The 24,524-nt window shown below is 34.0% G+C and overlaps 7 protein-coding genes and 1 non-coding gene across 24 annotated transcripts; 4 read left to right on the top strand and 4 right to left on the bottom strand.

Moving 5' to 3' along the window:
• Nucleotides 1-84: 84 nt before the first annotated feature.
• Nucleotides 85-2,708, top strand: LOC111487964. 10 transcript variants are annotated; one of them, XR_002719139.1, is made up of 4 exons: nucleotides 85-187; nucleotides 272-293; nucleotides 367-712; nucleotides 2,194-2,708. XR_002719139.1 is itself a non-coding variant. In XM_023135490.1 (4 exons), the coding sequence occupies exons 1-4, from the start codon at nucleotides 117-119 to the stop codon at nucleotides 2,274-2,276; spliced, it is 315 nt and encodes a 104-aa protein (XP_022991258.1). In that variant the 5' UTR covers nucleotides 85-116; the 3' UTR covers nucleotides 2,277-2,708. The 10 variants fall into 10 exon arrangements, 8 of the variants coding, with proteins under 8 accessions (XP_022991258.1, XP_022991254.1, XP_022991259.1 ...); XR_002719138.1 differs by having other exon boundaries at nucleotides 272-398; nucleotides 504-712; XM_023135490.1 differs by having other exon boundaries at nucleotides 272-398; nucleotides 504-537.
• Nucleotides 2,709-3,310: 602 nt separating this feature from the next.
• LOC111488863 lies at nucleotides 3,311-3,506 on the top strand. The gene has a single exon (XR_002719291.1). It is a non-coding gene; the product is annotated as a U2 spliceosomal RNA (small nuclear RNA).
• Nucleotides 3,507-3,611: 105 nt separating this feature from the next.
• LOC111488304 (pectinesterase inhibitor 6-like) lies at nucleotides 3,612-4,204 on the bottom strand. The gene has a single exon (XM_023136003.1). It carries the CDS (start codon nucleotides 4,137-4,139, stop codon nucleotides 3,612-3,614), a length of 528 nt encoding a protein of 175 aa, XP_022991771.1. The 5' UTR covers nucleotides 4,140-4,204.
• Nucleotides 4,205-5,002: 798 nt separating this feature from the next.
• On the top strand, nucleotides 5,003-9,661 carry LOC111487951 (serine/arginine-rich-splicing factor SR34-like). Of its 7 annotated transcripts, none has more exons than XR_002719134.1 (15): nucleotides 5,003-5,111; nucleotides 5,226-5,317; nucleotides 6,253-6,318; nucleotides 6,411-6,485; nucleotides 6,585-6,693; nucleotides 6,781-6,827; nucleotides 6,918-6,975; nucleotides 7,063-7,112; nucleotides 7,255-7,311; nucleotides 7,405-7,532; nucleotides 7,613-7,714; nucleotides 7,873-8,194; nucleotides 8,991-9,024; nucleotides 9,164-9,246; nucleotides 9,406-9,661. XR_002719134.1 is itself a non-coding variant. In XM_023135468.1 (14 exons), the coding sequence occupies exons 2-14, from the start codon at nucleotides 5,231-5,233 to the stop codon at nucleotides 9,407-9,409; spliced, it is 900 nt and encodes a 299-aa protein (XP_022991236.1). In that variant the 5' UTR covers nucleotides 5,003-5,111; nucleotides 5,226-5,230; the 3' UTR covers nucleotides 9,410-9,661. The 7 variants fall into 7 exon arrangements, 1 of the variants encoding a protein (XP_022991236.1); XR_002719133.1 differs by lacking the exon at nucleotides 9,406-9,661 and adding an exon at nucleotides 8,393-8,480 and having other exon boundaries at nucleotides 8,569-9,024; nucleotides 9,164-9,188; XR_002719136.1 differs by lacking the exons at nucleotides 7,873-8,194; nucleotides 9,406-9,661 and adding an exon at nucleotides 8,393-8,480 and having other exon boundaries at nucleotides 8,569-9,024; nucleotides 9,164-9,188.
• Nucleotides 9,662-10,124: 463 nt separating this feature from the next.
• LOC111487963 (universal stress protein PHOS34-like) lies at nucleotides 10,125-11,388 on the bottom strand. The gene is made up of 4 exons (XM_023135482.1): nucleotides 11,150-11,388; nucleotides 10,954-11,060; nucleotides 10,760-10,881; nucleotides 10,125-10,414 (listed from the first exon to the last, which is right to left on the bottom strand). The coding sequence occupies exons 1-4, from the start codon at nucleotides 11,328-11,330 to the stop codon at nucleotides 10,330-10,332; spliced, it is 495 nt and encodes a 164-aa protein (XP_022991250.1). The 5' UTR covers nucleotides 11,331-11,388; the 3' UTR covers nucleotides 10,125-10,329.
• On the bottom strand, nucleotides 10,298-13,381 carry LOC111487960 (universal stress protein A-like protein). 2 transcript variants are annotated; one of them, XM_023135480.1, is made up of 5 exons: nucleotides 13,154-13,381; nucleotides 12,960-13,063; nucleotides 12,415-12,536; nucleotides 12,189-12,316; nucleotides 10,298-10,306 (listed from the first exon to the last, which is right to left on the bottom strand). In XM_023135480.1, exons 1-4 carry the CDS (start codon nucleotides 13,332-13,334, stop codon nucleotides 12,211-12,213), a joined length of 513 nt encoding a protein of 170 aa, XP_022991248.1. In that variant the 5' UTR covers nucleotides 13,335-13,381; the 3' UTR covers nucleotides 10,298-10,306; nucleotides 12,189-12,210. The 2 variants fall into 2 exon arrangements, with proteins under 2 accessions (XP_022991248.1, XP_022991246.1); XM_023135478.1 differs by lacking the exon at nucleotides 10,298-10,306 and having other exon boundaries at nucleotides 12,059-12,316.
• Nucleotides 13,382-17,091: 3,710 nt separating this feature from the next.
• On the bottom strand, nucleotides 17,092-18,444 carry LOC111487962 (universal stress protein Slr1101-like). The gene is made up of 4 exons (XM_023135481.1): nucleotides 18,205-18,444; nucleotides 17,992-18,095; nucleotides 17,677-17,798; nucleotides 17,092-17,291 (listed from the first exon to the last, which is right to left on the bottom strand). Exons 1-4 carry the CDS (start codon nucleotides 18,389-18,391, stop codon nucleotides 17,192-17,194), a joined length of 513 nt encoding a protein of 170 aa, XP_022991249.1. The 5' UTR covers nucleotides 18,392-18,444; the 3' UTR covers nucleotides 17,092-17,191.
• Nucleotides 18,445-21,047: 2,603 nt separating this feature from the next.
• Nucleotides 21,048-24,399, top strand: LOC111488279 (probable E3 ubiquitin-protein ligase BAH1-like 1). The gene is made up of 6 exons (XM_023135978.1): nucleotides 21,048-21,481; nucleotides 21,681-21,925; nucleotides 22,244-22,498; nucleotides 22,920-23,057; nucleotides 23,277-23,335; nucleotides 24,009-24,399. Exons 1-6 carry the CDS (start codon nucleotides 21,292-21,294, stop codon nucleotides 24,112-24,114), a joined length of 993 nt encoding a protein of 330 aa, XP_022991746.1. The 5' UTR covers nucleotides 21,048-21,291; the 3' UTR covers nucleotides 24,115-24,399.
• The last annotated feature ends 125 nt before the right edge of the window (nucleotides 24,400-24,524 follow it).

The raw sequence follows: 24,524 nt of genomic DNA, 5'->3' as shown, positions 1-24,524 counted from the left end.
ATTATAAACAAAAAAAATTATTTTTTTAAAAAACTCACTAAATTCAATTATATCAAATTTTGATTACATTTTGATTACTCTGCATACGACTCCCGATGGAACTTGAGAATTGAAAGATGGAAACGAGCTCAACGGCGTCGTTCCATGTTCTTCCCTCGCCGTCGAATCCACCATTCGCGTCGGAACGGTGAACTTCACGAACAATTTCTTGAACTATGATTCGTTTTCTATAACTTCTCCATCTGAATCGTTTTTCCCTGCTCATGTTCAGGCCGGCGCTCTATGGGGCTTGTGTATGGACCCTTTATTCCTTTGATTCTTCTTTGCAATTTCTCTTCTTCATTTCTTTCTTTTTCTCTCTTACAGGCCTCAGTGGCGTCGACCATGCTGTTTTCGTGGTACCATATTCTTGCTATTTTGCTTTGATTTCCGACTATTTGGATGAGATGGTAGCATTATGGCGTTTGTCCGATTTGATAGTGTCTTTGTGGTCTAATTTTCAGGCGAAATCTGTTGGAATATACGGCTTTCAATGTGGTAATGGTTGATTGTCTTAGCGTTTTGGCCTTTATAGATTGTTAGGCTGTGTTTGTGGCTGATTTTTTTGCTTGGTTTTGTTCTGGTCGAAGAAGTAGCTAAAGATATAGATTGTTCTGCAACTTTTACTCTGACTCACTGTGGCATTCAAAGATATAGAAGGAAGAATGATTGGGTTAGTTACACTCACGAAATTATTCGTTTTCGCCATTTTCATTTGTTTGAATGTGATCCACTGTGAAGGTTGCCATGTAAGGGCATGCGGCCATGGCAACATCCCCTGGACAAGCATGTTGTGACACCTAGCTGCATTCCCAGAACTTGACTCAATTTCTATTGAATGCTTTGTGTATCTAGAAACTAGAGGTTATCTAATATATATATATATATACACACACACACACACACACACACACAACTTATGATAAGCATATATGGATTTGTGTTATACCTGCACCCTAATTATGCATGAGCCACATTTTTGCAGCTACTTTCAAAATATTTATTTGGGTATCTCTTAAATTTTAACAGGATTTTGAGTGAAGGTTGTCTAGGTTGACCAGGAATAGCTCAATTCTTACCACCTGAGTATTTTTTGGGGGAGAGTGTATATTTACAGGCATACAGAAGTATAAACGACACTAGCAAGGATTTGGATGATATCATTTAACCGTAGAGGAACACTCCCCTTGTTAGAGTTGATCATGTTAAATGTGTCTTAAAGCTTTTGTTAGTAGTTTTATTGTTATTCTTCCTTATTTTTTGGTTACGTAAAAGTTAAGGTTCATGAAATACACATTTAAAAACTTATGTAGAAATCCCGATTCATTTATGTGACGAGCTTTCTCCAATCCCGTTGCAATTGTGGCTGGAGAAAGAAATACCTTTTAACTTGGAATTATTATTGTTGTCTCTTGGTAGATGAAACCTCACAAGTCATAATTGTCTCTGGAATTCGACAACCATTTATGTAGACTTATATTTACATTGAGAATTTATTGTGCCTTAATGTATCTTGTTTAAAAGAAAAATATAGTTGCTGCTTAATATGTTGAGACTTGCCGTATCATACTTGAACTGTTTCCTGTTCTAAAAAAATGCATGGAGACTTACAGTTTTCTTTGGCGTGCCGAGAGGAGGTTCGATACTTGTGGGGTTTATGTCTGGTCGTGGGTGTTCGTGTCTTTAGAGTTCTTGAGATGATCTGTTAGGCCTGTACTCTTTTGGATTGGAGTTTTTCTTGTAGGTTAGGTTCTGGTTGGCATCCTTTTTTGGGCAGCCGTTTTTATAGGCCTGTCTTATGTTGTTGGTACATGCATTTGTTTGGCATTTTTTTGCCTCATTTTCTCTGGATGAAGGTTCGGGTTTCTTGATTGAAGAAGTTTGGTCCTTAGTTGTTGCATATCTTATATTCAACACCTATTGCTTGGCTCACAACTATTAGGATATGAGATATGCAGTGTCTTTTTGCGAATGTATGTTTGGTAAACAGGTGATTTTTTGCTTTCATCTTTGATTGAATACTTCATCCTCGCTTGGGCGAACGATTATGATGCCAGAAATACTAACTATTTAGACACTATGTTAAGAGAAACTCTTGGAAATGAATCTTTTAATCTCTTTTTTGTTTTGTTTTGTTTTCCCCCCATTTGGCAGCTAAATGGATCGATTTGCGGGTGCGGTCGGAGGAGCTGCAATTGCTACTAGGACTAGAAGAAGTTGGTCGCAGGTTGTTGTGATGCCTGCCCTTGTGTCTGCCTTCAGTGCTGCAGCTGAATATTCAAGATCACTTTAGAATACCTCTTGTGGGAAGAACAAAACCATGAGGTATTCACCATTCAATCCATTTCCATTGCTTGTGAATGATATGCCGCATGCCCAAAATTCAGCAAATGTTGGTCCTATATCGGTTGAAGGAGGGACCGGAACCTCATCATGTCGATTCCACTCAATTCTTCACAATTGCAGCTAGCTTCTGGTGAGTTAAAAGCTGTAAATGATGGAAAAGCCGTGTAACAGCTTTCTCGTGCTTACAATATCTTGCATGATTGAGGATATTTTACCTTCCATTACCGTTTACTATATGCATCATATTTAATTTTTATTATAGACAAATATCTTGTATAGCCTTCCATTATGATTTACACAAGAGGGATCACGACTTTCTTATTTATAAAAAAGTAGATGGAGGAACCAAATTGCAACCTTATGTAACCCGAGAGTAAGTTGTGAAAGAAAATTCAATACCCAAATGCAACCTAACTCGATCGAATGTGAGTTTTTTCAAATAAAATCAATTTAGACATTACCTAAATAACATTACTTTCCTTTTCTTACTAAAATACCAACAAATAAAATACACATTCCTATTATTAAGTAAATAAAAATGGAGAAACAAGAGAAGGTGAACAAAATGTTAATATTAATTAAAAAAAAATTATTCATACCCACTTACACGTGAGAATTAAACATTAACGATGTTCAAATGAAATTTTAACAACATATACAATTGATTTATCATGCTATAATTAAGATTATAAACTAAACTTTCTTAGCTAAGTACGTGGGAGTTTAAAGATTTTGAATCTTTTAATTGAAAATATATGACACAAAATTAATAACAATGGTTGGAAACTTTGCAAATTTTCTATACTTGCGAGGAGAAGACGAAAACGATGAGAAGGTGAAATAAGGCTTTGTCCCACATCGATTAGTTCCAGAAAATGGAGAGAGCAGGAGGCTATAAATATGCTGGTGGAACGCTGGACAATTCATACCTTTCTCGGCCTTTTGGCTAAGATCAAGTGTAGTATCTGTTCTTATCAGTTTAATATCTGATACGTGGGCCATCGGCCCACATGGTATTAAATTAATTTTTCAAGGGGGAGGGTCCACTACAGTAGCTTGCTACTGGGGCTCTCGAACGTCGCCCATGCGTTGCACCATAGCTTGGGCCTGATGCACCCCTCCAATTTTGAAGCCCAATATTTACTTTATAAAGTTATGATATCAATTATATTTATTTCTTTTTAGGGTAGTATTATATTGTGTATTTATGTTTAATCTCTTACTGATTAGGGGCAGTTTGGAAACCGGAAGCAGCCAGTTTGGAAATTCAATACTTTTCCACTTTCCCCTCGAAAGCCATCCACGCAAGTATCTTCATTGGTCAGCGCAGCGCTTACCCACGTATTGAGATCCCCCATTTGGGCGTCAAAATTCCTCTTACTCAGTCTTCTAAGAACCCCAAGCGACCTGTGGAGCTCATCAATGGCGGCTTCGAAGACCTCCACACAGTCGGAAACTGCGGCTCTGTTTCTCCCCATGAGCCGCTTGTTGTTCTTCACCCTCCCCAGGAATCGCGCCACGGTTTTAGCCTCTGATATTGTCACCGACACGCCCGTTCGCGCCCATTTCGTGGGGCTTCGCTTGGCGCTGCTTGAAAATGGCGACAGTAATTGGATACAGAGATCTTGGTGTTGTGTTACGCTGCAGGCTTCTTGGACATAGCTCGTTTTGGCGGAGTGTGTCGGCCATGGGAGAATGGAGATGAGGGCAAAAATGATTGTAATTGATGCTCTCGAACTGGGTGCACGCAACATGTTCGATGAAATGTCCGAAAGAAGTAGAGAGTTGGAGAGGTGGAAAAGGGGTGCGGAAATGGAAACTACCTTTCTATAATATCAGCACACTTTTGTGGTTTGTGAATGCGATTTTTAAATTAATGGGAGAACTAATGAGTATTGGGGGTGGATTATATAGTGGGGAAAAGGGTCTTGTTCATGTTCTCATGAACTTTGGAATAAAGGAAATCTAGGACAATTTGGCATCTGTGTTACCAGAATTTACCATACATCTTTGACTTATAGATCATGATTCTGTACATGGATTGGACTTCTAACCAAAAACAAGTTCAGAAGGGGGAAGATCATTCACTTTACTATGGGAAAACAAAAATTTACCTATCATATTACCCGACTTATTTGGTTTCCACAGTAAAAACAGGTCTTCTTGGTTGAAATTTCAGAGCTTGAACGGTTTGGTCCAAGATCGAGTTGAAGCTAGAAAGGAGCTCAATTAGTGCGAAGCAAAGAGGCACTTGAAATCACGTGACACGTCATGGAGGGAATTTCTAGTACATTTCTAGTACTACGAGAATATGGATATTTAGATTCTAATGATAATATTATATGGAATATAAACTCCATTATTTTTTAACGATAAATATCCATACTGGGTAAAGATTAAAAGTCACTCTCAAAATTTATTTAATATTTAAAAATTAGGGTCTAAAATAGAATATTTAAAAGTTAGGGGTCTGATGTGGAATACGTACACAATCGAGGGGGGTTGGGTGCAAAAAGGGGATAAATATGCGGATTTTATTTTAGGAAAAGATTGCCACATGGCACATATTATGTGTAGTTAGTAACATCCAGCAAATTACTGTGCAACGCGATGCAGATTATCATAACCGTACTATATATTTACTCGCGCTACCAATCTTCGATTTCAAAGCCCTAATATTCAGTCCTCTCGTCTCTGCGCTTTGTCACCTACAGATCGGATTTGAGGTAACCTTCAATCAAACGTCGAATCTTGATTAATTAATTTGAGTACAAAACATTCTGTTTCTACGTTCTCCGTTTCTCGGTAATGTTATCCATATCTACGTTTCATCTGTTTAGGGAAAATGAGCAGCCGTGCCAGCAGAACAGTCTATGTTGGCAATCTCCCGGGTGATATTCGTGAGAAAGAAGTGGAAGATTTATTTTACAAGGTATTTTTTCTTAATTTTGTTTGCGCATGACGTTTTGGCGCCTGTGTGGAGCGCTTAAACCATGTAATTGTCTGTCATTTTGGTGCTGCATGTTATGGATGATGAATTTTCTTTATTGAGTCGACTGTAAAATTGTTCTTATTTAAGTAGGAGTGCAAGCGTAGAACGCTAAGTATTTTGATTTCGATAATTGTGATGACCTTATAACTAATGCAGTCCTTACAAATGTAGGAGTAATTCCCACTTTTAAATTATAGACGTATGTTTAAATGCTAGACATCCTTCGAGAGTTAATTTGGGACATACTCGTACAATTTGAAAGTTCTGGGAGTTAATTATGTCTTTACCGTTAATGATCTTTTATAAATAATTTAACAAGCACCTAAATACGCGTGGAAATTTAGGGTCTGTTTGGAAGGTTAAAATTCCTAAGTGTAATGCTGTAAGTGACAAGTTTTGCACCGGAGGGTGGATACTAAGGACCATCTCTAGAGACTTTTTTTTGGTGTTGCCAACACGTAATAGAGGGTGGTGTTCCATGATTTAGGAGGGGTGCACCTGAACCCTCCTTTTTTGACAGAGCAATGATCCCATAGCGAACTTGTTTTTTCCCCCATTATGTTATCATTTAACTTGAGAGGAATAGCAAAATCTTTCGACAGTTAGAAAGGTGGGAGGCGATTATATTTAATTCCTTTTAGTGGTTTGTTGATTGAGCCTTTTGTTATTATCAACTGGCATCACTCTCTTGGAGTTCTGTCATTTATCACAATGAAAACTTAGTTTCTTATAAAAAATAAAATATAGATGTATATTATGTGATGTTTCTTTCTTAAAGGTTCAAGATGATCTGAGACAGAATTAAAATAAGTTTGGAGTTTTATTTGGTCAAAGTATTTAATTTAAGTCTGTTCTCTCTTGGCATTTAATTCTAGTATGGTCGCATAGCCCACATTGATCTCAAGGTTCCACCGAGGCCTCCTGGTTATGCATTTGTTGAGGTGAGTTTTTTTCACATGTGGTGGTACTATATATTCTCTTTCTTTTCTAACACTCATTACTTATGTTATCAATATGGATTGAGTGAATGTAGTTCGAAGATGCGGAAGATGCTCAAGATGCAATTCGTGGTCGCGATGGCTATGATTTTGATGGCCATAGGTTGCGCGTGAGTCACGAAGTCTTTTTCAATTGTTGCAAAAATTGATTGTTTTGTACTTGATAGCTTTATAGTTGTAGTTTATGCATTGTTTGTTTGTATTTTTAGGTGGAACTTGCTCATGGTGGTCGTGGTCATTCATCGTCTAGTGATCGTTATAGTAGTCATGGAAGCAGCCGAGGTGGGCGTGGAGTATCTCGACGCTCTGATTTTCGTGGTATATGACCATTTCTGTGATGCACCATACAATGTTCTGACATTGTAAATACTGGATGTTGTAATATATGTTTTTCTATCCATGTAGTATTAGTCACAGGGTTACCTTCTTCTGCTTCGTGGCAAGACTTAAAGGTAAGCATCATTCTATTTGGCATGAAATTTATGTGCCTGTCACTCAAATTTTTTTAATCAACACTGATCTCATATTATTTAATGTCGAAGGATCACATGCGGCGAGCTGGGGATGTTTGTTTCTCCCAAGTGTTCCGTGATGGTAGTGGTAAGATACCTACTGATGAAGCTGACTTCGAATTCTCTCTAACTTGACATTGAAAACTAAATAGCTATTCATTTCAATGTCCTGTAGGAACCACAGGGATTGTGGATTACACCAACTATGATGACATGAAGTATGCAGTAAGTCATTTTTATCTCTGTTCCAAGAATTTTGGAATGTTGAGCCTTAATGAGCACCTGGCATACTGGATTGCCCCTATGACTTCAAGAGCTTAAGCTTTGGTTTTGTGATATGCTAAGATATGTGTACTTGTCACTGCAGATTAAAAAACTGGATGACTCTGAGTTCCGTAATGCATTTTCCCGGTCTTATGTTCGTGTATGAACAATGCCTTCTTGTTCTATAATTTTTATTTTTATTTTTTTATGATTGCTTTCTTGTCTCTCACCTATTTTAATTTTAATTTTGTAGGTGAGGGAATATGATTCAAAGAGGGATTCATCCAAGAGTCCTAGTCGTGGGCGGTCATACTCTAGAGGGCGGAGTTACAGTCGCAGTCATAGTAGAGGTCGAAGTAGGAGCAAGAGTCGCAGTAGGAGGTAGGTATATGTTTTAGTATTTAATTAGTCTTAGCACAATCCTCTCTTGAATTAAAATATTTTATCTACTTTTTGAGCAGCAAGTCTCCTAAGGGTAAATCTTCCCAGCGGTCACCTGTAAAATCCCGATCAAGGTCTGCTTCCCCTGCTCGTTCACGATCGAAGTCATCATCTCTTTCAGGGTATGTTTTCTCATTTTATTAACTATAATCATTCATTCTTATGTTCTTTAGTTTTATTTTATTCACTTTTATTATTATTATTTTTTAATAAAATCTAACTGCGGCCTGCTCATTGTTTATCTATATTTATATATTTGAGTTTGTTGTCACTCGAGCAGGATTTGTTTTTTGCACCCGTCTATCATTGGGCAGAATGTTAGACTGGGTCAAATAGACAACATTAATGTACTGAAAGTGAACTAATACTTTTGTATTGCTCAAGCACGGGCCAGCAAGTGGTTTTAAGTTTAGCAATGGATTTGATATTACCTTTCTGGATGCTATGTGTTTGCATGCGGTATTATGGCTTGTACAATTCTCTTGAATGTGAAACCCACCCTTCCCAAGTCTTGGATGCATTCTTGGAATGGTGGAGAGATGAATACTGGACAGACTTCAAATTAGTCTGGGCAATGTGTCGGCCCTCTATTGGAATGTTGGGTAAACTTTATCTATTTGACTCAATTTAGTTATTACTATTTTACATATGATTCTGCTTTCTTTTTAATAACTCTTCGTCCTGGTCCTTCCCCTTTATCAATTGTGAATGTTGTTCAACAACTGGGATAGTTAAGAAATGAGTCGATTTCTTTCATTGTTGTCCTCTTTGTGTGTGAATATCACTTGTTTGTTTTTTAGATATGGAAATATGCGGCATACTGGGGATTGGATATTAGGATCTTGATGGAATATGATTCAATTGTCTTCAATGCTTTTGGGTGAGAAGGTATGCTGTTTTTTAGATGGGCAGCTTTGAAAACCTTCTGGTACCTCTATTCTAATGCTTTTAGCAATGCAATGTCCATGGGTGCTAGATTGGGATCCAAGAAGATCATGGATTGCAATAATAGAGCTGGATATCTTGAACTAAGTGCTATTTGGACTTGGAAGTCATCATCACTTTCATTTACATTTTCTGCTGCAAGATTTGCCAAGCTATAGGACGCACTATCTGGATTCATAATGGACCTTTTGAGGCACAGTAGGGAAGAATGCTCCTCTCCCGTCCACTGACTTCCATATATATAGTTTCCTGGGGAACGAAGTTTTCTAATTTTTTAGGTCTTCGCAGTTGGATCTTTTAAGTTTTGAATTGCCATATCTTCTTCATAGCTGAACTACTAAAATACTATTTTCTTTTATCTCCTTATACAATGTGGATTAGTCGTCAAGCTTTAGGCTCAATTTGGTAAAAGACATGGATTTTAAATTTGGGTTGTTTCTGAACCTTTTGCAGATCGCGATCAAAATCCAGGTCTCCGGCACCCAATGTAAGTGATCCCTGTTATGAACTTGTCATTGCTGGACATGGTATTAGAAGTTTAAACTAAACTTGCATCTCATTTGCCTTTTGATTTAATTGATATGTCTTTCGTGTCTGTCAACGTATGAATACGGTTTACATGGCAGCGTGAGAAACGCACGAGTAAAAGTCCAAAAAGGCGTGAAGCAAGCAAAAGCCCTAGCAGGAGCAAGAGCAAGAGTCCTTCCCGGTAGAGCTTTCTCTTATTTTGTTTTTAAATTTCTGCTGCTTTACTGGGACACTCTAAATGCCCATTAATTTGCATACGTCCTATTAAGAATAATGGTGTAATTTAGCTGGAACATTTTGTGGCGGAATTGTTCTGACATTGAGTCAACTGTTTGAACAGATGAAGAAGATGGAGGCAGCTGTTGATTTCCGTAGCCATGGAGTGAAGCTGGAATAAGAGTATTAATCTGTGAACTTATCTGGAATAGACTTTCGTTAAACCTGATAGTATCTATGTTCTGTTTGGACTCTTCATGTGTGCTATTCTTTTTAGGATATTCTCAGGTTGGAGACGCTTCTATCTTATGTTTTCCCCAAATTCACATTTTCCATATTGCTACTTCAAATTTAAAACTACACTCCTCATCAGCACTTTTTTACATATATGTAATATAATTAATGGTTGTAAACAAATAATTAATTTTGGGTTAGTTTTGTTTATTTACACCTGTTTTATGAGTGATATCAATATTTATGACGTCATTTTGTACTCGTTTTTTCAAGTACGAATATCTTTTGATTTTAGGAACTCGTTCTGAATTGAATTTTAAATGTAATGAAAAAAGTTGAGATGAAATTCAAATCAAAGACTGAAAGTTGATGTGATTATAAAAAATGTCATCATCTTCTCACGAGATATTTTGTATACATAATTTCAGATTAATGAGAAATTAGTTCATTTGAAATGGATTAACGGAAACAACTGGAAGTCGTACCCAACTTTTTCAGATTGTTGTTGTAATATACGTATTGATATTTTCATATGCTTTATTGGGCATCAATATGAACAATTAATTAATATTCCCAAAACAGTGCGAGAGTATCAATAATATATATATATATATAAACTAATAACGAATTCATGATCAGCTGCTTCGTTATTATTATTATTATTAATAATTTCTATGGATATAGTTTAAATAATTTACAAAGAAATATTTATTAAAGAAAAAGGAAAAAAAAAAAAGTGGGGGGGGAAGAAAAATGCACTTATTTTATTTACAGTGGAGAACAAGAAGCAGCTTACCTGGAGTTTTTGATTGTTTCAGGTGCCAGTTTTAAGCTTCACAATTGTGACAGTGCATGGAGCATTATGCGCGCAATAATCACTTACACTCCCTAACAAAGCCCTGCACATTATCCCCTCTTTACTTTTTACTTCAAATTAAAAATTGTTTAATAAAAAATATCTAATAAATCATAAATCATTTAATGAATTTATTAAACACAAAATTAAAATTTTTATTTTATAAAATATTAAACTTCCAATTATATATCAAAATAGTTAAAATAAGTAAGGTAGGAAGTTACTAGATATAGATGTATACTTGCCATTTAATTAAAACATATAATTAAAAAAAGACAAATCATTTTTTTTTTAAATGACAGCGATGAAATTGATAACACACAGAAATTTAAAACTATAAACACAAATTTAGGTTATTTTTTAAAAAGAGAAAATTTAAAGCAAGTACCTCTTAATGGCTCCATAGCCATGGCTTCCCACCACCAGCATCGAAGCATTGTGCTTACTAACCGCCTTGCACAGTACATACCTAGCATCTCCTTCTTCCACCTCAAACTTCACTTCACTCACCTGTAATTTCAATTTGATTCAATTCACTCAAATTTCCGTTCATATTCATGGATTTTACAGATCGACGATTACCGATTTAGCGGCGCAGATCTCTCTCGCTTTCTCGATGATTCTGGCGGCCTTTCTCTTCAAATTCTGGTCCAAAACTTGGTACAATCCAGGCTCCGATCCAAAAACCACTGATTGCATATAATTTCTCAATTATTTACTTTCGAACATGAAATTAAGGAATTAGCAGATCAGATGAGGAGGAGGAGATCGATCTTACTTCCCGGTCCGGCGACTCCGACGAAGGTTTCGGGAATCGGTTTGGCGTGGACGACGATGATCTTGAAAGGAGGAGGATATATCGTTGAAGAGAAGTGGTCTAATGTCCACTCCAGAGCGGCGATTGCGTATTCGCTGTCGTCGATGCCGATCACCATCACTGGCTTCTCCGTCGCCGCCATTGGATCGATTCCTATGTGAAGCGGTTTGAATTGGGGAGGAAGAAGAAGAAAATGAGCTATTTTATTTTTATTTTTGTTTTTAAAGGTGAAATTGTCTACGTGGCAGGTATTGTCAGCATGCAGCAACCCTGAAAACGAAAGAGCCTCTTACATGTCACCCAAATGCTGTGACACCTCTTCCCACGTGGCTACCAGCAATACAATGGCACCTTTTCTCTAAGAAAATTTGTCGACCACCATCCTTCAATAATTTTTAGTGCGAGTACATGTAATACAAATTTTTTCTGTTGTTTCTCTCTTTTAATTTTAATTTTATTTTTATTGAATTTGTTGGATGAATGTTCATGTCGGTTAATGAGAGAATATCTATACATCCTCAAGAGAAGAAAGTCTGTCTCGATTGAGAAGAGACCTTGAAAGAGGGAAGACATCATTCGTTTGAGAGGAGGGGTTGGATGAGCGCAAGCAATCATTTTTATAAAAACGTTTTATGAATATTTTTATAAAAATGTTGAAACGAAAATGATTAAAACATGCTAAAAATGTGAATGGAGGGAAATTGTTGAACTTTCAATTATGAAGTAACGATGACGTAGAGAATTATTCATTTTTATTTGTATGGTTCGCTAGTTAAGCGAGATTTCCATTCAAAAAACTTAACCCAATGCTTTGTATGTCAATTACGAGAACAAAGATTCTAAAAACTAGAATATTAATGGAAGGTAGACCGTACAAATTTTGTTATTATTGTGACAGTTTACAACATTGGGAAAATATACATACATAATACATAATATAATAGAACAGCATTACTTGATTTAAAGAGAATAGTTCTTGATTTAAAGACTCGAAGAAAACAAGGAGAATTGGGAAAGTTGAGCTATTTTTGTTCTTTTGATTCAACCTTGGGGTTCAGCTTCTTGACGATCATGACGGTACATGAAGCTTGATGAGCACAATAGTCACTCACACTCCCCAAGAACGCCCTGCATTCATCCATTGAAACTAATCATGATTTCAACGAGTTTTTGTTTTTTGAATCATTTGTTCTTTTCCCCCTCTAAAATGCGCTTAAACCACGTACCTCTTTACAGCTCCATAGCCATGGCTTCCCACCACAAGCATTGAAGCCCTATGCTTATCCACCGCCTGACACAGGACATACCTAGCATCTCCTTCATCCACCTCGAATTTTGCATCATTCACCTGCATTTTTCATTTCGAAATTCCAATTCCATCAACTGGAACTGATGAACACAAGAGAGAATTCGAGATCAACAAATCGATTTCTATTCACATCATTCTATACATTCTCCGTATAGCGAGAATTCAAGATCAAAAATCGATTTCAAGATCAAAAATCGATTTCTATTCTCATCCTTCTCTTCAATCTCCGTACAGAGAGATTCTGTTACCGATTTGGATTCACAGATCTCCGTACGGACAGATTTCGAGATCAAAAAATCGATCTCTGTTCTCATCTTTCTCTTCACTCTCCGTACAGATTCCCAAAAGTCTAAATCGGTTTCAACTTTCTTCAGATGAACAAAATGATTTACAATCAAATTCAACCATTCCAGACTCCAACAATTTATATCATAATCAAGCAATTTTACTCGATTCTGTTACCAATTTGGATTCACAGATTCCTCTCGCAGTTGCGATGATCAACGCAGCTTTCTTCTTCAAATCATCGTTCAGAAACTGGTAACTTCCAGCAGATCCTACAATCACTGGTTACAATTTCCGGTTTCATTACCACATCGCTTAAGCAAAAATGCATCGATCAACAATTTACCAGAGAGAAGCAATATTGATCTTACTTCCAGGTCCGCCGACTCCGATAAAGACGTCGGGAAACGGTTTGGCGTAGACGACGACAAGCTTGAACGGAGGATTCACTGTTGAAGAGAAGAAGTGGTCAAGTGTCCATTCTAGAGCATAGGTTGCGTATTCGCTGTCGTCGACTCCAATCACCATCACTGGCTTCTCCGCTGTCGCCATTGGAACGATTCCACAGCCGCCGTTGGTTTTTTCTTGGATGTATGAAGCGGTTTAAATCGGGATTGAAGATGGCTCCGTTTTTATAGGCGATCTATTGTCCACGTGGCCACTCTTGCGTCACCGGGAAAATGAAGAAGAGTTTTACATGTCATCCAATTATTGTGACACGTCGGTACACGTGGCTTCGAGTCGATTCCCTCAGTTCTTTAGTCTATAATCTATTCACTTAAATCAATAAATAAATAAATAAATAAATAAAAATCTACAAAATTTCAAAAAAGACTTTTACAAATTCAGGGTTGAATATTAAAAAATACCCGATAAGTAATCTCCTAATAAAACATGATTTTGAACATACAAAATTAGGACTTGATTTTGAACAATATTGGTTGAGTGAATAGTTATTAAATCAGTTGCAAATGCAGTCTTGACCAAATAGGGAGCTGAGAACATAATTACTTAGTTTATGTTCCATCATAAACAAAAGGTTAATAAGAGAATCAATGGCATTAAAGATATAAGATGTAATTATAAGGTTAAAATATACTCTTTTGATCGAGTGAAATTAAAAACAACTTGTGAAAGATCTACGTATATATAATGATCATATTAATGAACACAACTTGTTATACAATGTATCAGAGTGCAACTCGAGGCATATAGTCCAACGAATTAAATAATTTTGTTATCAATTTAGTTTTTTTTAAATGTTTAAATAAATATTGAAAATATATTTGATATATTAAATCTTAAAAGGAAAAAATTAATATTTAATATATTATATATAAAATAAAATCTATATTTATTTTATTTGATGTATAAAATTAATATATGTAAAATTTATTAAATATAAATGAGATTCAATATTTTAATATGATTTATAATTTTAATTTTGGTAAAAAATATAATTAAGTTTTCTAGTTATGGTAAATTACATTTGCTAATAATTTTAATGGAATAAAAAAAGATAAGGAAATATACATATATATCATGTAATAAAATAAAAATATAGCAATTATTTGTTCTATAAATATGAGTTTATTGTAAGAGAAAAGGAGAAGAGAATAACAATGGCAGGCGACTGGACGATGATAAAGAGATTGGAAGACGCAGATATGAATGGGCTATTGCAACTAAGAGAAGATGATGAAGATGCTGACATCAAGGCTCATTTGTTTAACTGGTGGCCTCGGAGCAAAGTTAGGGATTTGAAGAGAGTCGTTGGGAGTGAAGTGAGAATCAATCTGTATGACGTGAACATGGACCAAGCCATACAAACAACTATGAGATGGCTCGGGATGGCTCGATACCATATTGAATGGGACATCCAAAACAAACCTTATTCGCCTGGAGATGATATGTTAATGTATTGGGATCTCAGGTATAATCGATTGGTTTACAAGATCATTCAAACATATTATCCAGAAATTAGTGACGCATGTTCGGGCACGTATTAAAAGAATGTCAATTTACATAAACTATGTATGCTCGAGAATTTTCTATTAGTATTATTATTATTATTATGCATTTTTCATTTATTTATTTAGTTGTTTTTCGATTTGTATTATTGGTTCCTCCAATTATTTATTTATCTTCGTTTTTTCATTATTATTTATATTTATTAATGTCTTTCTTTTTTATCTTCCTATAAATTATTTATTTGAAAATAATTATTAATATTGACCACTAAAAATATTTATAATATACTTTTTAATGAATGAAAATTAAATCAATTAGTTTAATAATTTGACTTAATAAAAATGAATTAACTAACAATTAATTATCTAATAACAAAGGGTTAAAAGTAATCGTTAGAACTAAAAAAAAAATATTTATTTATATAACATTTCATCTCTTAATTTTAATTTATTTATTAATTTAAATAATGAATTATTTTACAAATTATTATATTAATTATTTAATTGTAATAAATTGGTTGAAACTTTTCTCATTTCTTTATGTACGGAGCTATTTAAACCAGGGAAAACGGCGTCGTTTTACTGGAGATCTACTGCCCACCTGGCCAAAAGAAGTAAAATTAAACGTGGCTTCCATTAGTCTCTTTTTAAAACTATAAATCTATTTATAAATATATAAATACCAAATAGGTTGGAGTGAATAATTTTGTGTGTGAATGATATAAAAAAAGTAATTTAGATAGAAATTAATATTAATAAAAAATATTTTGAGTAGGAAATTTTAGATTAAGACGAGCTTGAAGATGCGCCCTTAAATTCGGGAGATTTTGTTGCTTCTAGAAGTTTTGTTTGAAAGACCCTGTAAACGAGTCGATTATATATGAGATCCCAACGCATTACCATATTATATCCAGACGCATAAGGTTTGTTTTGGACGTCCCATTTGATTTGGTAAAAGACCGTTCCGAGCCACTTTATAGTTGTTTGCATGAGTTGGTTCGTGTTCTCATCGAACAGAGTGAAATTCGCTTCATTTCCGACCGTTCTTTTTAGATCCCTAACTTCCCTCCGAAACCACCACTTAAATAAATTTGTTTTGATGTCAGTATCTTCATCATCTTCTCTAAGGTGCAATAGTCCAGTCATATCGGCGTCTTCCAGTTTCTTTATCATCGTCCATTGCCCTGCCATTTTTATTTTCTTTATATTTTCTCTTACCGTAAATCCAATATTTATAGAACAAAAAATTACTGTATTTAATTTGATTGCATGATATATCTTTTTCATTCCATTTATTATTATTAACATATATGATTTACCATCTTAACATGCCTTACTTCCAAGATACTCCCAAGTAAATCTAAGGAAAATTTACACCAAACAAACAATTATTAAATAATATATTTATATTCATATATTACTTATTTAAATCTCATTAAAATATCATAAAATCTCATCCTATATTCAACCTATTTAAATCACATTTATATTTATATTTAATATATCCTACATACATTTAGAGAGGTCCATCCCAGCACCTATCTGTAAAATTTGGATCCCTCACAATAATTTTTATCTATTAATATCCTTTAAAAAATATAGTTATTCTTAAATTTTCTTTTTCAAAAAAATAAAAATAATATATATATATATATATATATATATATATATATATATATATATATATATATATATATACATATCAACCTATTTTAACAGCATAGAGTTTCAAAATTAGTTAATTTATTTTTTAAATTAAACATAATTAAACTAAACAATTTTAATTGTTTAGCCTATGTTTGGATCTTAAAAGAGGAGATTACAAATAAGCACTAGAAAGGCCAACGATATCGTTTGGATCTTAAAAGAGGAGAGTACGGAGAGTACAAATAAGCACTAGAAAGGCCAACGACGTCGACGAGACGTATTGGATTCGAAGGACATCAAAATGATAGATAAAAGTGGTGGATGTGTATGCCTGATAATTTGTCATAAAAAAATAATCAATCTATTAGATCAGACATCAAAATTTTAATGTGTCAAATAAATTTAGAAATATTTAAAAAAATATCGAAGAATTTATTAGTCATGGGGTAGGCTAACTTAAATATATTGGTTGATTGATTTTAATTAACTAAAAAAATTAAATTAAAAAATAAAAAGAAAACAAGGAATTGAGGATATTTTTTTAATTATTACTATTTTCCAACCCTGACCTCCATTATTCACTAAAGTGGGTAATAATGAGAATAAAATATTAGAATAATTGATAATATAGTGACTCACTTAATAAACCAAAAAGTTTTTATATATATATTTAAATTAAAGTCAGAAATGCCTTAAAAAGAAAATTAAAAAGATTAAATAATTTTTAAGTATCCCATCTTAAAAATACAATAACATTCAGAAATACAAACAGAAATACAGATTTTGATTTATTTAAGCACTGTTTTTGTTGCTACGCTCCTTCATCTTCACAATCATGACACTGCAAGGTGCTTGATGTGCGCAATAGTCACTCACACTTCCCATCAAAGCCCTGCATTACTATGAACTCCCATTACAATTTTGGACTAAAATTTTTAATTAAGCAATCATTCAAGTGAGTCAAGGTGTTATAGATTGTTTTACGTCATGGTGTTATAGAAGCCTAAAACAAAATTACGTGAGCTTAGACTCAAAGTGGAACATATCATACGATTGTGGATCCTGTTGCTGAAGAATCGTGTTCAACCAACCGCCACACACTTCAAATATGATACCCATTAACCTTCAAATATGATACCTATTGTTGTAGTGAAATACAACGACCAAAAGAAATATGATACCCAATTGCAAAATGTTCTGATAGGTACTCATACATCCACATCCACACACCGAAATTAAACAAAGAGACAAAAATTTACTAGTTCTGGAGAAAGTACCGTTTAATAGCTCCATGGCCACGGCTTCCTACTACGATCACTGAAGCCCGGTGCTTATTAGCCGCCTCGCACAGTACATACCTTGCATCTCCTTCTTCAACCTCGAATTCACCATCAAAAACCTGCAATTCAACTCCATTGCTAGTGCTCTCTGTTCTTTACAGATTCTTAAATCGATCTACACGATTTCTACTTTCTCAATCTAGGATTTACAATTGGATCGCATTTGAGAATCATCACAAGTTCGTATCCATTCAATCCGCGATTCAAAAGACTGAAATAAGGTAAATCGAGAAATCTAAACTCCACCGTTACCGATTTCGCAGCGCAAATTTCTCTGGCAAGTTCGATAGTTCTCGCAGCTTTTCTCTTCAAATCATCATCCAGAGCTTGGTAGGTTTCAACCGATCCTGCAATTCCTGATTGTAGATTCCGAGTTCATTAGTCGTCTCTTTAAAAACTCGATTATAGATTTGGAACGATTTCTGTTTGAAAGTAAATAGCAGAGAGAAGGAGGATCGTTCTTACTTCCTGGTCCGGAGACGCCGACGAAGACGTCGGGAGATGGTTTGACATGAACAACGACAAGCTTAAACGGTTGTAATCGTACTGTTCGAGAAAAAAATTTGTCCAATGTCCACTCCAGAGCGGAAACTGCGTGTTCGCTGTCGTCGATTCCGATCACCATCACTGGCTTCGCCGCCTCTACCGCCATCGCCGCCAAACGATTCCAGAACGCCGCCTGTTTTTTGGGATTGTTGAACTGGTTTAAAACAGGGGAGGAGAAGGAGAACGCGGCGTTTTTATTGTTCGAGGGAAGGGTTTGTCCACGTGGCAGCCGTGTCAGCAAGTTTGGCCATACATGCAAGGGACTCTTACATGTCACTGAGATACTTCGACACCTTTGTACACGTGGCAGCCAATGAATTTCCTATTTTTCGTTTCTTATTTTTTTTAGAAGTAGAGATATTTTCATAATTGATTTATAAAACAACAATATCAAATTTATTGTTTATTATTTTTGTTATCTAACTTAATAAAAGGCAATAATAAATATTTAAAGATAAATATAAAACAAAAATTTGAATTAGTTTTATGTCATCTAAAATTACAAGAAATTATTAACCACACACTTTTCTATTTTATCTAATAAGAAATAAGAAATAAGAAATAAGAAATAGCAATACTAATTACACAATTCAATTATACTTCAGATCTCAACCCATTAACATATCTTGTCTAGACGTATAAGGTTTGTTTTTGACGTCCCGTTCGATAGGGTAATGAAGCATCCCGAGCCACCTGATGGTTGTTTGCATGACTTCGTTCGTGTTCTCATCGAACAAAGTAATTTTCTTTAGATCCCTAATTTTACTCCGAGGCCACCACCTAATAAATTTGTGTTGATGTCAGTATCTACGTCATCTTCTCTCAGCTGCAATAGTCCATTCATATCTGCTTGTTCCAATTTCTTTATCATCGTCCGTCTCTCTGTCATTGTTTTTTCTTCGCCTTTTCTCCTATGGTAAATCCAATATTTATAGAACAAATAATTACTATATTTAATTTTATTGCATGATATATATTTTTCATTCCATTATTATTATTATGTGATTTACTGTATATACACATCCCCAAACAAACCATTTAATGGAAATTTGTGTGAAAATTAAATAATATATTTATATTATTATGTATATTATTTATTTAAATAACGGTGTATTTAACTTATTTAAATTTTATTAATATTTATATTTAATATATCTTACCTACGTTTAAAGATGTCCATCCCGCCACTTATTTCATTTTTCAACCACATAAAATTTTCCATTTAATTTTATATGTTTAATATTCTTTAAAAAATAGTATTTAAAATTTTTATTTTTCAATATAATTTTTATTCAAAATTGTAATGATTTACCACATAATTTCCATTAATAATTAAAAAATATATTCCTTAGTTTAAATATTACTCAAAAAGAGAAAAAATAAAGTTGAAAAGTCACACGCATGCATCCCATCCAATATAGAACATCATAATGTTGACATACATATCTTTCTTGATAAACTCAAATGAATGTTTCGTTTACCGTTTTAATTATTCATCCATTCGAGTTTTTGAATATATTTTTTTGAATAAATAAGAAGTGAGACTCATAATTTATATATATATATATATAAAAGAAAGTAGGAGTACACATGGACTGAGTTGGATTAGATTAGGTTGAGAAAATCTTGAGTTATCTTTATTAGTGACTTAGTTAGATCTAACTTTTTATTTTTAAATTAAATTAATTAAAATTTTATGAACGAGTTACAACACATCCTTAACAATAGCCACCTACGTCAAAATTATTAATATTCATAATAATCTGAAAGTAAAGTATGGTGAGTTGGATTATAACACATTTTTTAATTGGTTTGACAAAAATGTCAACTTACTAATAGATTTAATTTTTAATTTATAATTTGTGTTGAATACTCCAAATTTAAGATTTTTAATTTTGAATATTTTAAATTTTCTGTCGGTTAGCCGGCGGTATTGCTTGCCTCCGACGAAAGTCTCGTGATAAGCACGGGGCTTTCTTTTACGGTTTCTTTTCCGTGTAAAACGGATATGAATATTTATTTAAAAGGAATTTGTTTGGACGCCAGCTGTCTGGCTTTGGTCTTCGTAGGATTGCCGTATTTAAATATTTTACCAAAAAAAATGAAGACATTCATCAATGTCACAAATAATCCTTCAACTATTTTCATTTCCTCAAAAGTTCAACAAATAACCCTTATCCAAACTTTAGTGTAAATTAATATAATTAGTTAAATAGAAATATTAATTGGTTGAAATATTCAGATATGAAATTTATATTTGAAATGTATATAGTCTTTCAAAATTAGAAAACAAAAATTTAGCCCTTAATATTTTTAATTAATAATATTTAATATATATATATATATATATATATATATATATATATATTTTGTGGTAATTAGTATATTTACTGCGTACAAATTCGTCGATTTTATTAAAAAGTTTATTTAAACAACAATTATTTTAATTTTGTTAAAAATTTTCTCGTAATAATATTTTTAATTAAAGATTTTTAACGATAAAAATATATATAATTTATAATATGGAGGCTGAGGTCAGGCGGTGATACTTCCGAAAGCCTCCTGCCATTTGACTTTTTTTTTTTTTTTTTTTTTTTAATTGTCAATAAATTTATTACCCAATAAAAATTCAAAATATATTTTAAAATCTTATAATTTTTTAATATGTATTTTTTTTATTAAAAAAATATTTTTAATTCATATTCTGCTAAGCCGGAACATAATAAAACGCAACCTCTTCCTTATTAGAAACCTGAATTTTCCTTTCAATTTAGTTACAGCCGCTTNNTTTGCGATTTTTTTTTTTTTTTTTTTTTCACTTCATTCTCAGAGTGATATCTATTCTTTTGTTGTGTGTTGAATTCTGATCGATTTAAGGCGCTAAGATTGCAGAGAAAGCATAGCTTTCAAGCGGTGGATTATTGACATTTGTTCGGAGATTAAGTTGATTGTTTAGGGAGATTTGAACGACGCGGCCGAGAGATCGAGTGGATTATCTGGAAGAAGATGAAGTTCTGCAAAAAGTATGAGGAGTATTTGCGAGGTCAGGAGAAGAAACTGAAATTGCCTGGATTTCAGTTCAAACGGCTCAAGAAGATTCTGAAGAATTGTAGCAGAGATTTTCAGTCTCAACACCGCCATGGCGATGGCGATTGCTCCTCCGTAGCCGTTCAGAGCTGTCCGGATCATTGTTCAGGTATGGAAACTCGATTATGTTCTGATTCCTTCGTCGTTTCTTCTTCCTATTTAAGGATTTCTTGAATTTTGTTGATCTCTCTGTGATTGTCCTTTTGGTATTTGATTTTTTGCTAGGTTATTTTGAACTTTGTATTGGCTGTATATTGCATTGTGATTTTAAGTCCTTGTTTCGTTTAAATTGATTTTTGTGGGCGTAGTGTGCGATGGGACTTTCTTCCCCTTCCTTTTCAAGGAAATGTCTGGAATAGTAGGCTGCTTTAATCAGCGAGCACAGGAATTGCTTGAGCTGCACCTCGCTTCTGGATTTAGAAAGTATCTTTTATGGTTCAAAGGCAAACTGGAAAGCGACCATTCTGTCTTAATTCAAGAAGGGAATGAACTGGTTAATTATGCAATGATGAACGCCATTGCAGTTCGGAAAATCTTGAAGAAATATGATAAGGTATTTGCCTAATATGTCTTACCATTTCCAGTTTGATTCACATGATGTCTTTTTCCCGCTTCTAGATTTACTAATTCAATTCCTAAAATCGAATGGTTTGCATTCTCAAACTTGTGGTTCTATATGTTCATGTCTACCATTTCATTCGTTGGTTGATTTGGTCAATTGGACAAAATAAAGTTACTTAAAAAGATTGTGCTTCTATCATTTCATCCATCAATTTTTGTCCAATGTGCTCAACAATGAAAGTTAATACTAAATTTGTGATTTAACTTCTTTTTTCTTTTACTTAGTTCTTGTTTGGGTTGCTGAGTACAGATTCATTACTCCAAGCAAGGGCAAACATTCAAGTCGAAAGCTCAAAGTAATCACGTTGAGATCCTTCAGTCACCATGGCTATCAGAGCTTATAGCATTTCACATTAACCTGAAGGAGACAAAGCATAAATCTGAGCGTATCTCTTCAGCGTTTGAGAAATGTTCCCTTGCAATTACTGATGGAAGCCCATCGCTTACGTGTGAGCTCTTCGATTCAGTCAAACTTGACATCGACTTGACGTGTTCCATATGCTTGGTAAGTTTTCGGGTCTTCAAGTTTGGGCATTTTTATGAAACTGTCCCATGTTTAGTGTTCATTACTCTTGCAGACAGATGTTTGCATCACTGTTATGATATTATTAGTTTATTTGGATTTAGTGTTGGATGAAGATTTAGTTTTTCCGTTACGTCAAACCACCAGATTTACTCAATTTAGACGTTCAAGTTGGGATGAACATTGATGTGAGGTCATTTTGCTTGCTTCCAACTCTTGGAGTTTCCAACACTCCAGGTGCAACCAGGGAGGTTTTAGTTTGCTCAAATGAACTAACCCATTAGAGTAAATCATCCCTGCAATTAGGACCCTTCTTTTTAATGTTAGATCACGAAGAACCTAATGTTTCTAAACGGAGAACTTCCTTTATTCATCAGAGCTTTTTCACTCTTTCTAACTGCAGGATACAGTATTTGATCCCGTTTCTCTTGCTTGCGGCCATATATTTTGCTACATGTGTGCTTGTTCGGCAGCCTCAGTAACCATAGTCAATGGGCTAATGTCTGCAAATCCAAAAGCAAAGTGCCCACTCTGCCGCGAGGTAAGTTAGATTCAGCTCTGACAGTTTTCACTTCGTTCAGCTATCATTTGGTTCAAAAAGAAAAGGATCGTATAAACAACATGATACTGAAGTAGATTAATACCAACAGCTATAATACCATACGAAGGGCTAGTTTTGTTTCTGTGATTAAGTCTTAACTTCGAAAGGATCTGAGCTCTGCTACTTCATTCTGATCTAATTTTTTGTATTGATGCACAGGCAGGAGTTTATGAAGGTGCTATACATTTGGAAGAGCTTAGTATTCTGTTACATCGAAGGTCAGTACATCTCTTGTTTCTCAGGCATAGTCTATAACATCCTTGGATCTAATAATTTTTCAAACTTAATAATTTTGGTATAACTTTTTAATACTTAGTGTCTAATAAATTCTTAAATTTTAATTTTGTATTTGATAAGTCTTTGAAGACACAAAATTAAAAGTTTAAGATGAATTTTTTGACAAATGTTTAATAAATTCTTAAATTTTAATTTTGCATTTGATAAATCACACAAAATTAAAAGTCTAATTAATATGTAATATTTTAAAATGAGTACTAATAAAAATTTAAGGGACTAATTGCATTTTTTTTTTTTTGTCAATTTTATTAGATACAAAATAATTTTTTTTGAATCTACTTAACATTTTTCACAAACTTAAAAGGCTTTATTTAATTTTTTTTAATGGATAACACTTACTCATGGACTTGTTAATCACCACTAAAAGTCTTCATGGTTATTTATTTAAAAAAAAAAAAGATAAAAAATATCCATTTTCACTTTTTACATTTTTCTCTCCACGCCAAAACCGTAAAGCTACCATAAGTTAGTATTGACCCTTTTTGTATGCCGACAACCGTTCATTTCTATACCAAGTTCAAACAGTTTCTACATTCTTTCATGCTTCTTTTCTATAAAGATTTGCAACTCAGAATCATTTGTATGTTTGAATAGCTGCCCTGAATACTGGGAGAAACGTCTTCAGACAGAAAGAGCAGAAAGAGTTCAGCAAGCAAAGGAGCACTGGGAATCCATGTCTCGAGCATTCATGGGAGTGTAGATATTATCACTCCTTACAATGGCTAAATACTCAAATCTTACCATTGCTGCTAAATTGGTGTCTTGTTTTTTTCTTCTCAATTTGTATGAACACTGTAAATAATATTATTTCTAGAATTTTACAGCTGATGCTAAAGTCACTTGACAAGTGTTCCCGGATGCTGATTCCTTGTTAAAGTTCTTTCTAGTTTGTAGGGTGGAAGAGATTCGAACCTTGAACCTCGAGAGTATATGCTTAAACCTCAGGTTCGCAATTGATCTATGAGAACTTCTATATCTATAACCATTTGATTGTGATCAATTTCTTGGTAGATTTTTAAAAATGAACTTAAAGTAGATATCTATAGTGACTTTTTATGGAGTGGTAGCACTCACTTTTTTACAAAGTTGTTCCAACCAAACCATCCTAGA

This window comes from Cucurbita maxima, unplaced genomic scaffold (genome assembly GCF_002738345.1).
Source record: "Cucurbita maxima cultivar Rimu unplaced genomic scaffold, Cmax_1.0 Cma_Scf00013, whole genome shotgun sequence".
NCBI lineage: Eukaryota > Viridiplantae > Streptophyta > Magnoliopsida > Cucurbitales > Cucurbitaceae > Cucurbita > Cucurbita maxima.
Note: the sequence above shows the minus strand (reverse complement) of the source record. Positions and strands in the feature narration are given on the sequence as shown.